Consider the following 17657-nt stretch of genomic DNA (forward strand, 5'->3'; position numbering starts at 1 on the left):
CTGGAAACACCTGAACTCCCACCTAATCTCATCTGCCAAGCCTTGGCCCGTAGCCTGAATGTTATGACATGCCAAGTGCTCATCCAGATGCTTTTTAAAGGATGTGAGGCATCCTGCCTCCACCACCCTCCCAGGCAAATGCAAAGCTCTATGTGTCCCAGAATTGTGTTCCCAGCAGCCTTTTTTTACTACAGCAATGTATGGACAACGTATGCAAGCCAAGGAAATTGGCTGAACAGCTCCCTCTTCCACTGCTTTGACAGGGTGGCATAGTGGCACAGTGGTTAGCGCTGTGCCACCATGCCACCCCACAGCGCCAGAGACCCGGGTTCAATTCCCGTCTTGGGTCACTGTCTGTGCAGAGTCGGAATGTTCTCCCTGTGTTTGCGTGGGTTTCCTCTGGGTGCTCCAGTTTCCTCCCACAATCCAATGGTGTGTGGTTTAGGTGGATTGGCCATGCTAACTTGCCTCTTATTGTCATGGGGATTAGTTAAGGTAAATGCAAGGGGTTATGGGGATAGGGCCTGGATGGGATTGTGGTTGGTGCAGATGCAATGGGCTGAATGGCCTCCTTCTGCACTGTAGGAATTCTATGATTCTAAATATTGGGTATCTTCTGGCAGGGCAGAGTGCTGAACATGGGAATATGCCAGCATGCTGGGATCCCCAGCATGTTCGCTCTCTTGAGTCAGCAGCGACTCAACTGGCTGAGTGATATGAGCTGAATTGGTGAGAGACCCATCCCCAAGGACTTTATGGTGAGCTTGCTATGAGCACAAGATCAACCAATTACCCATGTCTACAGTACAAGGATGTCCGTAAGCAAGACTTCAAGTTGGCTGGGGGTTGGAGTCAATGCATGGGTTGTCCTTTCTACTGACAAGAACACCTGGAGACAAGCAGTCATGAAGGGCATGGAAGATGCAGAGGACAAAAGAAGCAACAGATGGCAGAAAGTGAGAGCAAAATCACTAGTCGCTTTTGTGCCAACATTATTCAGCTGTGCCAGCTGTGGAAGGGACTGACACTCACAAAGTGGCCCCTGCAACCACAGCAAACATACATCTAGGGCGGAGTCTGTTATCTCCCAATTCAAATGGATGCCATTACATTATATATCCCTCTTTCTTTTTTGAACGCGAGTGTAACATGGCAATCATGCCAATTATAGAAGAATCACAACAGTGCAGAGGGATGCCACTCAGCCCATCAAGCCTGCACCAACAACAATCCCACCAGGTCCCATCCCCTTAATCATGCCAGTCCTGCTGCCAATTTAGCATGGCCAATCAACCTAACCAACACATCTTTGGACTGTGGGAGGAAACCAGAACACCTGGAGAAAACCCATACAGACACAGGGACAATGTACAACCTGCACACAGACTGTGATCTGAGCCGGGAATCGAATCCAGGTCCCTGGAGCTGTGGGGCAGCAGTGATAATCACTGTGTCACTTTGCCACCTCATGTCTACTCCTCCCACGTCTAAGAATTATTGGAAGATTGTGGCTCAAATCTTTATCATTTTAAACTTTACTCTTTCAGAAACCAAGATGCTAGAGTGGATCACCTTTCCATTTTGATTGCTACCAAACTTTTATGTTCCACCTCTTTGATATTTAATCCTATCCAATATCAATAGTATCTTTCCTTTACTGCTACATTGGCAGCATCCTCTTTGTCATCAAAGATAGAGGCAATGTTTATTTAGTGCCTCTCAGCCATGCTCTTTGACTCCATAAGAACATTTCTTTTTATCTCTCAATTGACCCTACCCTTTGGTTATCATTTTACTCATTATACATTTATAAAAGATGCTTGGATTTCCTGTTATGTTTTCTTCTCATCGATCCTTACACTCACTCTTTGCCTTTCTCATAACCCTTTCTCGATCTGCTATGTACGTTTTGTATTCAGCTTGGTTCTATACTTGCTATCTATTTTCCAACAGCCTCACACTTGTCATAGGCAGCTCTTTGTTTCATTCCAAGCTCGATAAACATCTTTAAACATCCACGGAGCTCTTCCTTTGGATATCATTCTTCCCCCCATTGTAAGCTTATGCCTAGTTGGTACCAGCACTCAAATAAAAACAGAACTATGCTGATGAAGGGTTATCTATGACTTTATAGAATCTCTACAATGCAGAAGTAGGCCATTCGGCCCATTGAGCCTGCACCAACAACAATTCCACCCAGGTCCTATCACCGTAACACCACATATTTACTCTACTAATCCCCCTGACACTGAGGGACAATTTACCATAGCCAATCAATCTAACCCGCACATCTTTGAACTGTGGGAGGAAACCGGAGCACCCTAAGGAAAACTAGGCAGACATGGGGAGAACTCTGCACGGACAGTGACCCAAGCCGGGAATTGAACCCAGGTCCCTGGCGCTGTGAGGTGGCAGTGCTAACCACTGTGCCACCCAAACAGTAACTGTATTTCTCACGCCACAGATGTTGCCTGACCAACCAAGTACTTCCAGTATTTTGTGTTTTTAATTCCAGATTTGCACCATTTTGTTTCTCTTTCCTCTTTGAAGTTCTTCCTTGTAACTGCTTTAATATAAAAGTTTGATTCTAATCTACCTGGGCCAGATCTCAATTTAATTCAATGCAATTATCCCTTTTCAAGTTAATTATTTTTACTCTTGATTGTTCCTTGTTCTTTTTTCAAAGGTTTTGAAATTCTGATGGTATTGTGAATATTATTCTCAGATTGAAACATGTTCCATTTGACCCACTTCATTTGCTGTAATTAGATCCAGCACTGTTTCTTTCCTCATGGGACTGCAAACTCATCAAGTGCACTAGTTAAACCACACCTGGAAACAGAATAGTTCTGGTGTCCTTATCTCAGGGAAGATATACTGGTATATCCATATACTGGTATATGGCAGTCCAGAGAAGGTTCACTAGATTATTCCCAGGTAAGGAGGGATTTTCTACAGGAATGGCACCGGATTTAACATGGTTTCCATCTTTAGTGGGGAGGTGTTAAATCCAGCTGATAAACCCTGAACCAAAAAAAAAATTAGAAGTTAAGAAATGTGAGTAGGAGAAGATAATGTGGCCTATTGAACCTATTCCATCTTTCAATGCAATGACAGCTGATTTTGGAATCAACTTCACTTTCTTGCCCATTCCCCAAAATCGTTAATTCCTTGAAAAACCAAACATCTGTCTATCTCAGCCATAAATACATTCAGCTGTGGAGTATCCACAATCCTCTAGGATAGAGAATTCCAAAGGTTCACAATCCTTTGAGTGAAGAAATTTCTCCTCAGTTCTAAATGCTTGTGCCTCTTTTCCTGAACCTATAACCACATGACTCTATCTTTGACAACATACATTTCCCTCTTCTGAGCTCCCTATTTCTGAAATCTCCTTTACCCTTGCACTATTTGGGCGCAATTGTACCTGCTGTTCATGCCAAGCTCCTGCTGCAGTGAGGCTCAGAGGGTTTGACGGCCAGCCAAATCTGCGGCGTGATGGAAAAGTCCCGTCAGCGTGAAAGGTGATAAGATTCTGGCATTTGTCTTTCTCAGTCTTCTTTACACATTATTTTTCCTCTTAATTGTTACCTTTTTTTGTCCATTTCCTGACTAAACTCCACACCCATTGTGGGTACTGGACATTTGTACTGCAACAAATCTGTCCCACTAAGTGAATTGTCCACTTGCAGTTCCCACATGGATGTTTTTCATCCTAAACTCCTAATCCCTTCAAAGAGGTAGTTTTCTCCTTCAGAGAAACATTCCGCCAATCTGAACCCCTTTCACAGAGGCATTGTTCCACCTAGACTTCCATCCTACTTGCAGCTCCTGCCTGATTCTGAATTAGGACAAGGATTCCTATTCATCGTAACACCAAGTGTTACCACTATTGCGGAGTTTAAGTTTTAAGCTTAAGTTTATTTATTAGTGTCACAAGTAGGCTTACATTAACACTGCAATGAAGTTACTGTGAAAATCCCCTTTCCCCAAATGGAACTGGCAGTGGGATGACCACTGGGGACTTGAATGAAAGTGATCACCTAGTCAAATCCTTCAAGGCAGCCAATCTGCCACAACATGGGATGACCATGTACTGATTTCTATTCACTAGTGACAAATCCTGACAACTTTCAGGATTGTGATAGGACTTGTCTGTAAATTATGGGGAGAAATGTAGCTTACATTTCCAAATGTGTAGTTCCAGTGGGTAAAGCTGAGTGCAAGTACAGTTAATTCATAATGATATTCTCATACTGTTTTTATTTAACTTAAATTGAAATTGCTCTATTTACCTAAGACTGAAACTTGGTCAGCCTTTTTTTTGTATTCTTGAGAAGTGAGCAACACTGGCAAGGCAACATTTATCGCCCATCCCTAATTCACCAAAGGGGATTAAGAGTCAAACATTTGGGACTAAAATTGGACATGAGTGGAGACATAAAGCAAGTGATTTTGCATCAGTCACCTGTTATGCACTCTACTCTATTTCCTTGGACTGAATATCAGGCATGTCATTTAGCCTGTAGAACCCAGTTCATGTCCAGTTTTATCCTGATAGAGTGTGATCAGTTGTGTCTAGGCTAAACTAACATGTTCTCTTCCCTGAATTAATTGGTATTCATTTATTTTACTCGTTCAATTTCATATGGTGACACAGTGGTTAACAATGCTACCTCACAGTAACAGGAGCCTGGGTTCAATTCCTGGCTTGCGAAACTGTCAGTAAAGAGTTTGCACGTTCTCCCTGTGTCTGCCTGGGTTTCCTTCAGTGCTCCGGTTTCCTCCCACAATCCAAAAGACGTGCTGATTAGATACATTGGCCAAGCTAAATTCTCCCTCAGTGTACCAAAACTGATGCCAGAGTGTGGACACTAGGGGATTTTCACAGTAATTTCATTGCAGTGTTAATGTAAGCCTACTTGTAACAATAATAAATAAATTTTAAACTTTAAGATGCTATAATTGTACCATTAATGTAATTGTAACCACAGCCAGACTGGTTTCAAGTAATTTACCCTTTTTAGATGAAGGACATTCCAAAAGTACTTAGCTTTACAAACATGCTGCCATTTTTCTCTTTACAGTTTATATGTTTATTAATAACTAATTGTTGCACTTAATAATAATTCCAAAGTTTTTACCTTAATGAAACACAAAGATACTGGATATTGATACATTTCACAATCCTCACTCTACAGAAGCCTCTATCTGTAATGACCCTGGAGTAAATTACTGTGTACAAGCCGGCACCACAAATCACTCCCCAAAATTAATGCCAATTGTCATCATGTGGCTCACAAAAGCCACGAGGATGGTTGGTATGGTATGTTACAGTCATGGATGTTTTTGGAGTTTACAGTTTGGGTGCATGGCAACTCTATCTTGTGATCTAAATACAGCTTAAATATTTAAAATCATTTGAATAATTAGCAATCGTCTGCATCAAAGATAAAGTGTAACATATTTTGCAACAGTACACCTGAGCACATTTACAAGCTTGGACGAAAATGAAATTAATTTGGAAAGTCGACAACATTACTGCAAAAGCTTTCAACCATGTTACCTCCATCTTCCCATTTTGTTGTCTCCAAGGAAGTCATTAAGCTTGACTGCACGGTGCCATCTGAAAATATCTACTGGGTCAATTTATTTGTCCATTTAGAAAGAGGTTATTCATTTAGATTCTACATGGAGAACAGGAGATTTTTGAGTCAGCACAACCCAACCCAACACAATGGGCTCTTTGGGCCGAAGGGCCTGTTTCCCGTGCTGTGTTGTTCTTTGTTCTTTGTAAAATCTTCAATTCTCTTTAAAACATTTTGTACTTCATCACCTGTCCTCCATACTGGGGCAGAAAACTTTGGAAACACCCAGAATTCATGAAATTACAGGGTGAGGTAATGTCTCTTTCAAAAATGCTTGAATATTAAGGACTAAATTTAAGGTGAAATTCAGTCTATCTAGCTTGCACTCTTATCTATGGCTTCACAGTTAGGATTTGTGTTGTAATTTATCTACTGGACAGTATTAATCTCCTCAGGCTGCCGTGATTGTTGGGGGTGACACTACACAGCTGTGGCTACTCTAATAGACAAATTGCACTAAAAAAAACTTACATTATAATATATTGCTGGGGATCCTTCATAAACTATGATCCGTGATATAACTCACATTCTTCATGTAATATGAAAAGTGTCCAACACTTCCTAAAAAACTTAATTCTCCATAAAGTTGCAGAAAGGTCTTGTATAGTTGTCAGATTTGTGATGTGATAAGTAATGGATTAGGTATATTCGTGCTCACGATAGTCACAAGCCTGTCCATTTCTTACAAAAGTATTTTCGAAAGCTTTCTGTCCATCAAATTGCCCATAGTTCAGAAAAGTATTTGCACTAAACTGGCAATCAAAAAATGATGGAAGGTCATATGAAATGTTAACTCTGTTTCCCTCTCAGACCTGCTGAAAACTTATGGCATTTTTTATTTTTATTTCTGATTTCCAGCATCCACGGTATTTTGTCAGTGTATATCTTCCCCAGACTGAATGAGCTGTGCAGAGTCAGGATCAGGAGATAGGAGGCAGAGTCATAAATTCAATGTTAAGTCAGGTACCGAAGGTCAAATAAAGGGAGGAAGAGAAAGAATGATCTAAGAGAAATGTAAGAGATACAGATTTTTAAAATTAATTGACAGCTTGGGTAATAAGATTTCACACTCGTAATGCTGCTGATTAATGTTGGAGAGGTTGAATAATTAAGATTTAACATACTGTTAAAAGGATACGGAGTGTCACTACACAGCTATGGTTGCTCTTACAAATTGCACTAAAAACCTTTTGTTATAATATATTGCTGGGGATCCTTCATAAACTATGATCTGTGATATGATTCACATTCTTCATGTAATATGAAAAGTGTCCAACACTTCCTAAAAAACTCAATTCTCCATAAAGTTGCAGAAAGGCCTTGTACATTTGTCAGATTTGTGATGATACGTAATGGATTAGGTACACTACAGCTCACTATAGGATGTATTGGTGGCGCAGTGGTTAGCACTACTGCCTCACAGCACCACGGACCTGGGTTCAATTTCCAGCATGGTCTGTGTGGACTTTGCATATTTTCCCCACGTCTGCATGGGTTTCCTTCGGGTGTTCTGGTTTCCTCCCACAGTCCAAAGATGTGTGAGTTAGGTGGATTGGCCATGCTAAATTGCCCATTTGTGTCAGGGGGTTTAACCGGGTAAATACATGGGGTTATGGGGATAGAGCCTGGGTGGGACTATTGGCGACATAAGCTCTTCTGCACTGTAGGAATTTTGCGATACTGTGATTCTATGATATGTCGATTGGAATATACAACCTTATCATGTTGTGGTGAATTTAATCCATATTTAAAATGTCAACGCTATAACTTTATGACATTTTATACATTTAAATGGTGAGCCCAGCAGTGAGATGCTATTTTGACACAACTTATAGAGCAGTTCTATCTCAGACTGCCACCTCTGCATTACCACCTTTAACTCCCCATATGCACTTGCCAGATATTGCAGTCCAATTTATATATAAATAAAAATGATGACTGTTACCCTCATTGTTAGTTTTGTAGAAAAATATCTGACCTAATAATGTTAATGTTTTCTGAATTCTGAGGTGATTTTTGTGCTGCAGACTCATACCCGGTCATATGTTATTGTCCAAATTCATTGAACGTAGGACCTGTGAAACAATGCAGAACCAATTTCCATCCCATCGTCTGCCTGATTTGAACCTTGGCTATTGAGGTGAAAGGCTAACATCCACTAATTATACTCATTAAATATTTTGTCTTCTTTGTGCATCTATCTATACATGTTACTGTTTGTTTGTGTTCTTGTGGTCAAATGCATTGTGCATTTGTGATGTGTGTCCCCGGATAGATTTACTAAAATAATTGTAACAGGGTGTTTAATGCAAATAATTCAGATCTCATTTTAAACATATCATTCAAAAGAATAATGAGCTACCTGTCAGAAATTATTTTCATCCTTTGATATCTGGGCTCAACAAACAATATTCCTAGAATCACAGAATCCCTACAGGGCCATTCGGCCCATCGAGCCTGCACCAACAACTATCCCATCCAGCTCTACACCTGTCACCCCACATATTAATCCTGTTAATCCCCCTGACACTAAGCGGTGATTTAGCATGGCCAACCAATCTAATCCATACATCTTTGGATAGTGGGAGGAAACTGGAACACCCAGAGGAAACCCATGCAGTTACAGGGAGAATGTGCAAACTCCAGACAATGACCCTAGGCCTGAATTGAACCCTGGTGCTGTGAGGCAGCAGTACTAACCACTGTGCCATCATGTTGTCCTCCTTATATTCTCTTCTTTCTCCCAATTACTCGCAACTGGGAGCATACTGAATGCGCATTTTGCAAAGAGATGTTTATGACTATGTTGATTCTTCTGATAGCAGTTATTTAATATAACTTATCTCCACCAGTGTTAAGTCAAAAGTGAGTACTGATTCCTTAAAACATCTCCCACTGTCCTACTGAATGAGATACAATGGTAGACAGTTACTTTCTACATTTGCTAAAATAACATTCATGAAGATATCTCCTGTGGCTGATTAATTAAAAGCATAAAACTCTGAACTTTTGTAAAGTTATGAAAATGGAACTCAGAAAACAATGCTAGTTCATTACTCAAAGCCCAATAAACATGGTTAACCATAATTTTAGCAGTTTTGCAACAATGGAAAAGTGTATTAAGAGAAATAAAGCACTCAATACATATATGGTGTGCGTGTTTATATAGTAATTAGGTTACAGTTATACAACTGTATATAGGTTTGGACTACCTGATCCAATTTGCAGGCTGCAGATGAGAATTGTACTGAAGACTGACCCTATCTAATTGGTGACAAAATAAAGCAGAAATGGAATGCTATGAGTGTATTCTTCAATGCTTGGGTAAGGCTAATGACTCATACTGATCCTCAAAGCGCCAGGGTCCCGGCTTCAAATTTGGCCTTGGGTCACGGCTTCAAATTTGGCCTTGGGTCACTGTGTGGAGTTTGCATGCTCTCCCCATGTCTCTGTGGGTTTCCTTCAGGTGTGCTGGTTTTCTCCCACAGTCCAAAGATGTGTAGGTCAGGTGAATTGACCCTGAATGTTAAATGGCCCCTTAGGCTGGAATTTTACTGCCCTGCCCACCATGAGGGGCAGAACATGGAAAAATCTATTGACTTTGGGCAGGATTTTATGGTTTTAGAGAGAGCGAGGCAGTAAACTCCCGCCCTTAGTGTCAGGGGGCCAGCAAGATAAATATGTAGAGTTATGGGGTGTTGCGAAGTTGAGTAGAGTAATTGTAGATTGGCGTTTGTAAATTTGTAAAATGCTCGGGAAAGCATTGCATGGTCCCTTTAAAAAAGTGGAGCTTTTTCTGTGCTTAGAAAGTTAAAAAAATGCAAGTACATACAGAGTATCCCAGACTGAAACATTTGTATCGGAAGGCCAAGCAACAGGGTTATCAAGGCAACAGGCTTTCAGGCATTTGAATTGTTTGAATTCAGCCTATCAATTTGAATTAGGCATTTAGATACCAAGAACCTAACAAATTTGAATCTGATGGTTTTGGCAACCAAGGACTAATCCTATGTGGGGGATATTGATATGTCATCGCAGGTATAAAAAGGAAGCAGGCAGTGTGACAGAGGAAGAGAGCAACTGCCACCTGCCACAGCTCATAGCGTTTAGCTCAAAGCTTCATCTAGATAGCAAGGAAGAAAGAAGGCAGAAGAATCAACAGAGAAAGCCCAGAATATTCCAGAAGACGGAATACCTGGTTGTAGTTCAGAAAGTGACTAAAATTCTATTTTTCTTATCAATAAGTGGGAATTGTATTTATCTGAACAGCATTCCATTAGATTAGTGTTATATTCAAATTGTTAATAATTTAATTAGCTTGTTCACTGTTAATTAGACAAATAAATTGTTACTTGTTGACTTTAGCGAGATTGTCAGGGAGTTATTTTGATTTAACCACTAAAAGTTGCTGAAGCGCTGATTGTACCACTTCACACACTTCTATAGATTATGAGGTGAGCTACTCCTCTTTGAGTGGTTAGGTGTTAGTTCTCGGGTGGGGGGGGTGGGCAGGATCCACCTCCACTTCATAACATGGGGATGGAGTCTGGGCGGGACTGTTGTTAGTGCAGGCTTGATGGGCTGAATAGCCTCCTTCTGCACTGCAGAGATTCTGTGATTTTATGAATCTATACAAAGTGTTAACAGACTGTTCAATGGATACTTGCAAATTCTAAATGTTGGGAGAATGCATTCACACACTTTGACGTTGCCTTTTTCAGCTAAAATCTGCAATGCAAGTTTTGAGTTTAGAGATCAGGGTATTAATGCCATGAGCTGAGCAAGGATGGAGATTGCCACATCAAAACACATCAAACTGCTTCACATGGAGGCACTGGTGACTGCTTAACGCCCCTTTCTTTATCTTTGATTTGATTTATTATTGTCACATGTACTAATATACAGTGAAAAGTATTATTTCTCACCAAGAGAGAATGATGTCCTTATTACCTGATGAGCAGTGAGGGCAGCACTGCTGTGGGAGTGTCACTGGGTTGGAACAGTGGATACTCGGGCATTTCACTCGATTGCAGGCCACGTGTCCATTCTGGAAGTATAAATCCCGTGTTAGTCACTAAAATACAAATTCAGGGGTGCTACCCAAATAAAACTATCGGGGCTTTAAATTGGCTTAAAATCAGCATCGTCTCGAATTTACAATTAAATTAAATATGTACCAAGTGTGCTTAGGGTACATTCATCATTGAGAACACACACAAAGAACATCAGCTTACTCTAAAAATTACAAATGTAAAATCTGTATGAAAATTGGGACTATCTCCTGTGCAGCCTCTATGAGGCTGAGTATAACTTTTCAATGCGCCTCGTGTCTTTTTAACGCTTTTATCTCTAACTCTTTGGTGATCAACTTTCCATGTTTGCCAGGGTGGTTGGTTCCACATTGCTGAACCCCTCCCTCTGTATCTCTCCACTTTGACTGTCCAACTCAACACATGTCGGGGATTACTTTCCAGTGGTCTGGACTCTGGACACTTGGTCCCATCAATTATTTGGCCCAAAGCGATCACAATCAAGGGGTGAGAATAAGATTAAGGAAGTCTGCGGATGGCATTTTAAAACAGATTTTATTAAAGATTGGCTCGTAAAACACAGCTTCCCAACGACAGAATTGGGAGGATGGGGGTGGGGGGGGAATCCTCTATAATATAACATTTGGATGCTGTTAAGAGACTAAGGTTAAATTATCACCAAACTTCAAACAAGCTGGGCTTTCTAACAATCTTCAATCTGTTTCTGTTTGTAGTGTTGTGGGTTCTGTACGCTCTGTTAGATTATCGACACTTATTTATTTGCTATGTTTTGCACCCAGCTTTCTTGACCGTGAGGTTCTAGAGAAGGAAAGGATGCCGTACCTCCGAGCAAAGACAGTTTATGCAATAGACGAATCCATAGGGCTCCAGGTAAGGGTGCCACCTCTCTCCCATCCGGTACTTCTTATCTTGGAACACACAAAATGTGTCCGACTCTGTTTAGGGGAATGTAACAACAGCCTTGTGTCATATTAAACACCGACTACCGATAACCCGACCTGATGGTAGCTACATTTCAACCCAAAAAACGAGGACCTTAAAGAAGCACAGACACCAACCGGGGATATTTTCAATGCCGGCCAGAGTCTCTGTGTCAAATCTGGGGGCCCCATCATCAGTCCTCAGTGACGAATCAGTAGACAGCAACCTGCTGAATTCTGCTGAATTTTCCCGTTCCGAGGCATTAACAAGCTTAAATAAATTAACATTAAACAATAAGACAAAGGCTTCTGACGAAGGGTCATTCTGACTCCAAACTTTGGCTCTATTCCCTTTCCCTAAGTGCTGTCAGACCTGCTGAGATTTTCCAGCATTTTCCCTTTTTGCAACACTAACCAATGCTAAACTATCTACTAAAGAACAAAGAAGAGTACAGCACAGGAACTGGCCCTTCGGCCCGTCAAACCCGTGCCGATCATGATGCCCTAACAAAAGGAAACCCTTCTGCCCTTACTCGGTCCGTATCCCTCCCTCTATTCCCTCCCTATTCATGTACCCAGTCTCCTCAATGTCGCTAATAATGTGCCTGCTTCCACCACCTCCTCTGGCAGCGCCTTCCAGGCACCCAACTCTCTCTGTGTGAAAAACTTCCCTTAAACTTTCCCCCCTCTCACCTTGAACCTGTGCCCCCTTGAAAAAGCCTCTGACTAGCCACGCTGTCATAATTTTGTAGACCTCTATCAGGTCTCCCCTTAGCCTCCCACTTTCCCGTGAAAGCAATCCGAGTTTATTCAAGCTCTCCTCACAGTCAAATGTTCTGTTATGGATCATCCTTTGACCACGACCTGGTATAGGGGGAACACGTGCGCACGTGTAAAGACCCTCAGACACCCACACACCGGGCAGGTTTACACGAACCCAATTTACTCGCCAGTCGCGAGCAATCAGCAAGTGGAGCTTGCAGTTTATTTGTAGACTGCACGCCTGAGCGTCACTTCAAGCAGCAGATTCAGACTCTGAACAGCGACAGCCACAGAATCCGCAGTCTCCTGCCTGTGTAACTGAATTCTGTTCGACACACATTGGCAAGTTCACAAAACTGCTGCAGTCAAAACATTGTGCTTGGACAAGTATGGGACCAGAGTGCTGTAGCTGTCAAATGCCACTATGTTCACGCTCCATTTTCATTCCTGTTCAAAGGGAGATAACAAGTCAGCGATTGAAACTTAGCGCCAGAATCAAACTCAGGGCTCTTTGACATGGGTTAGCGTTCACTAAACCCGCCAGTGGGGTTGTGTCGGTGGGAAGTTCAGCTGTTCCTCGGAGTTCGCAAAAAGTGCAGCATTATTTCGGACTGGGCTCAGATTCAGCTGATGGGGAATCTTCCGGTTAGCGGCAGTGGGAAGGAGCGCACCATTGAGGTTTCGGGACAGAGTTATAGTAAACTCTTGGATTATATACACTTGAGTGTGAATTTAAGCAGAAGTGGAATGCCTTCGAGTTGGGTGGGGAAGGAGGAGCTGTAGTTCCAGTTAGAAAGCGAATCCGCTTACAGGCAGGTCGCATGGCATCTTTTGATGAGGGTTTAGCAATGAAGATGACCAAACCCCGAGATTTCCAGCACCTGTTGCCCTACACCTTGGCTCCAGGTTAGTCGAACCGACAGCGTTGGTTCTGAGAAGTACAAAGGGTAATTCTAGGTTTTTGTGGGACATGGGCGTCGCTGGCTAGCCAGCATTTATTGCCCATCTCTAGTTGTCGTGGGGGGGGGGGGCAATTCTATCTAGGATTATTGGGGTTGGATGGGGATGGGTCCAAACTTCACTATCAGTCTCGGAGTGGGAGCCTTGCAGATGAGGCTGAGAGCTCGGTATGGATGTTGGAAACTGGCAGCAGAGGAGATGGGTGTGAGTGAGGTTGGGAGAGTGCGCCTGGGCTGGTAAGAGGACCCACTTGAAGACAAAATGTGACCGTGGACTCAGTCCAGGATCAGAAATATTTGAAGAGCTCTGGTTTGCTCTAGCCCATTCTGACCTAGCACTGGAAGCCGGCTCCCCGGCTCCTACAGTCGTCGCTCAGTCTCAGAACAGAATGAAACAATAACAGTAGTAATCTTTAAAATAATAAATAAAATATTTGCAGTTCGGGGTGAGCTCTCTGCGGACATGAACCCTGCTTTGGGGACACGCCTGTGACTGCTGCATCTTGTTTTGCTGATATTTGAGAGAAGCCCCCCCCCCCCTCCCCTTTGGACCACCCGGTGGAAAGAGAGTGAGTGCAACAAAGCGGGATTCGCCCAAACTTACGTTTGCCCAGTTCAGCTTTGCCTGCCTCTACCTTGAGGAACATGACAGCGCAGTAAAGGACGAGGCCAAACTCCTCTCTGCTCGCTAGTCTCCAGATCCCTCTCATCCTTCCAACGCGACTGGGAGAGGTTCCACAGATCTGCTACGGGGGGGAATTAAGAAACGGGGATCTGTATTTTGAACTAAATGGAAAACGTCACTGAATTAAAGCTGAGGTTCAGCCCCCCTCTCCCCCCACCCAACTACCCACCCCCTTTTTTATTTTAAAAGATATATTCAGACCGCGCAACCAATCCCACAAACACGCGTTACTTTTATTCCCAAAGAAATCACTGCATATTTTGAAATACATTCCACACACACACACATCCTGCTACACATACACCGCTCAAACAGCTTCTCCAAGGCACGCATGGCATACTTAAGGCTATTACGCACACCGCCCTGGATTCTTGCAGATGTATTAATTAACACGCTGGTGTTATTAATCTACTGGGCTTTTAAAGCAGCACTCTTGCAGATCCCAACATTCCCCACAATCATCATTTCACCTCCCAGTGTGGTGCCAATGTTATCCCCACGCTTTAAATTGTCACTCCAGCTACATCCCGAAATGACCAATTGATGCCATTTCTATGTCGTTTCCCCCACACCAACTTTTCCAAGATACCGCGTGGACCTCCAATCCCACCTAAACTGAAGGAAGCAAGGGTAAATCATTTAAACAACCCCCACACGAGTTCCCCATTCACCTGCCAGCAACTGTCTAGATAATATTCGGGCAGGATTTCAATGTATCATTTGACATCGATTCTGTTCCAGACCAAACTGGTAAAAGATGATTTGTTTTCCTCACAGGTTCTGCAATTGATTCTCTATCTATCCCTTCCAGGTGTGATATCACATTCCATCCACCTGAATTACTGCTATTTCCAATCCTACTCCACCCTGTTATGGACGGGAAAGGTTACAGATTAGAGATCTAGAGATTACAGATTAGACGGGAAAAGTTACAGATTTTAAGAGGTTTACAGCATGGAAAGAGGCCCTTCTGCCCAACTTGTCCATGCCGCCCTTTTTTCAAACCACTCAGCTAGTCCCAATTAGGCGCATTGACCAGAACAGGCAACGGACTGTTGTGACTAGGGGAATTTCACAGTAACTTCATTGCAGTGTTAATGTAAGCCTTACTCATAGAACATAGAACATTACAGCGCAGTACAGGCCCTTCGGCCCTCGATGTTGCGCCGACCAGTGGAACCAATCTAATGACCCTCTAACCTAAACTATTCCAATGTTATCCATATGCCTATCCACTGACCATTTGAACGCCCTTAAAGTTGGCGAGTCCACAACTGCTGCAGGCAGGGCATTCCACACCCTTACTACCCTCTGAGTAAAGAACCTACCTCTGACAACCGTCCTACAATTACCACCCCTTAATTTAAAGCTATGTCTCCTCGTGTTAGCCATCACCATCCGAGGAACAAGGCTCTCACTATCCACCCTATCTAAGCCTCTGATCATACTCGTGACTAATAAATAAACTTTTACAAATAAACAATTGCCCGCGTCTGCCCTCTACCCCAAAACCCATCTGCCCAGATTCGCCCAGTCTGACTTGGTATTTAATTTCTGAAGCCTGGTCTCAGCGACCTTCCAAGTGAACGACCTGGAGGGGGACCCAGATGTGCTGTAACTTTAGTCAGAGTTACTGGAGATGACACTCAGTATTTTCTGGCATCCCTGATGAAGGCTGAGCAAGATCGGAAATCACCGGCTCTTAAATCTTAGTTTCAGAATATTAAGACCTGCAAACCAAACATTGTAAAATGCTTATTTAAATAAAAAGAAAGCTGCATGCAATGAACAGTTTCCCAATGCAACGTAGAATTTAATATCAATATCATAAATATTAGCCATTTTAATTTCCTCTTTACCTACCAGTAGTTTATCACCACGCCAAATGATTTCACACAGGACAGTGGATTCCTTCCAGCTGGTCTGACAATCTGGGAAAGAAATCCTTCAGTGACAATAGGTGTGACTTACCAGGAACGGTTAACGCCGCAGGATTTGGGTGAATGTTAAAATACTGCACGGGGCACCCGGCCAGGATCCAGACAAGCTCTCTCTCTGTCTCTCTTTCAGTGATTTATGGTGACAATCCTTCAGCTTTTCAAACGTGCTGAAGTGTAAGGAAGTGCAGTTCCGATCTAAACAATCAAACTGCAGCGTTCCGCTCGGCGACCAGTCTGCGGCAGATCAGCGATTCTCCTTTTCACAATCTATCCCTTAATACACACAAAAAAAAGTGGAGGGGGAGATATATATATATATATATAAACACCTTGTGACAAGAAGTTAAATTCAGTGTGTGTGTGTGTGTGTGTGCGACTCTCTGGGCAGCTGGAATTCCGCACAATGAACTCACATCCCCAGCTCCCTCTTGACAGCCCGATGCTGTTTGATGTTTACACTTTCATTTTCTCCCGAGCTGTAACTCAGCCTTTGCCTGAAAATCTCTCAGGTGGCCGTGGGTTAGAGTAACTCAGCAGCGACCCTCACTGGGCTGCTAACCCTCTGGCAGGTTTTATCCCGTGGACAGCCCAGTTTGGGGCGAATCAATCATTGGGGGAACGGATGGTGATTTTTAACCTCTCTGCTGCCCAGCCACCGCCCCCCCCCCCTCCCTCCCTCTCTCCCCCGCCCCTCAACCCCCTTTCACACATGTGACCTGACGGTAGGATTTCAGTCATCAGAAAGCCCACCTAAAAGAAAGCGCCTGGAGGAGTGAGGACACACCGTGACAAACACACAAAGTTACTCCATCTCATTTGGCAAACTTGTTGCAACTTAATACTTACCATCAGAAGGTTAAATTACACAATAGAGCCCTGGAAAACACGAAAATGTATCCAGCGGAATGCAGGTTCCAAAAAACTCGTCTTATAATAAAAGATGGCTGGTAATGAAATTAATGATCAAATGCCAACAAAGTCTAAGCTTTCAAAAAAAATGCAATAAAAACATATTTCAATCAAACAATTAAGGATTTTTTTTAACTGAGATGACAAAGAGAACAGATGCAGTTTGGAGCCTTAAGTAACAGTACCCGGGACAGTCTGCAATTAACAAGTCGCCTTTATTTGTCCTTATAGCCTTCAGCACGTAACCCACTGTGTGAACAATTCGCAGTTTCCAAACTCCGGAGCTGCGAAAATCATCTGGCTTGGAGGAAAGCCATTTTATTTGTGTCATGGCATAAAATAAAGCGATTGTGTTTGACTAATTGTGGCATGGCGCAGCATTAACTTGTTTGTCAGAATTGGAGAGAGGACGAGAGAGCCATTTCGTTCTGCAGTAAAAGTCTTTTTTAAGTTTATTTATTAGTGTCACAAGTAGGCTTCCATTAACACTGCAACGAAGCTACTGAACCCCCCCTAGTCGCCACACTTTGGCATCTGCTCAGGGTACACGGAGCACGGCCAATGCACCTAACCAAAATGTCTTTCGGACTGTGGGAGGAAATCAGAGCACCCGGAGGAAACCCACACAGACATGGGGAGAACGTGCAGACTCCGTACAGACAGTGACCCAAGCCGGGAATTGAACTTGGGTCTCTAGCGCTGTGAAGCAGCAGTGCTAGCCGCTCTGCCGCCCTGAAAGGCCATGGGCTGAAGCAAAATTCATAGAATCCTAAAATACAGCAA

The 17657-nt window shown here is 42.9% G+C and overlaps 1 protein-coding gene across 3 annotated transcripts in view; it reads right to left on the reverse strand.

Annotated features, from left to right (window-relative positions):
* Nucleotides 1–17065, reverse strand: part of chrdl2 (chordin-like 2) — a 56433-nt gene extending 39368 nt beyond the window's left edge. Inside the window, exons 1-5 of one of the 3 annotated variants that reach the window (XM_080187941.1) lie at nucleotides 16812–17065; nucleotides 15997–16238; nucleotides 13945–14086; nucleotides 11522–11634; nucleotides 10599–10695 (exon numbers count right to left, since the gene is read on the reverse strand). In XM_080187941.1, coding sequence (XP_080044067.1) covers nucleotides 10599–10695; nucleotides 11522–11634; nucleotides 13945–14050 — 316 coding nt within the window. In that variant the 5' untranslated portion in view covers nucleotides 14051–14086; nucleotides 15997–16238; nucleotides 16812–17065. Of the gene's footprint in view, nucleotides 1–10598; nucleotides 10696–11521; nucleotides 11635–13944; nucleotides 14087–15888; nucleotides 16239–16378; nucleotides 16570–16811 lie in introns of those variants that run through there. The other 2 variants (XM_080187940.1, XM_080187942.1) reach the window with 2 other exon arrangements.
* Nucleotides 17066–17657: the final 592 nt, after the last annotated feature.

The sequence above is a fragment of the Carcharhinus amblyrhynchos genome, chromosome 4, assembly GCF_965287045.1.
Source record: "Carcharhinus amblyrhynchos chromosome 4, sCarAmb.v2.hapA, whole genome shotgun sequence".
Lineage (NCBI taxonomy): Eukaryota > Metazoa > Chordata > Chondrichthyes > Carcharhiniformes > Carcharhinidae > Carcharhinus > Carcharhinus amblyrhynchos.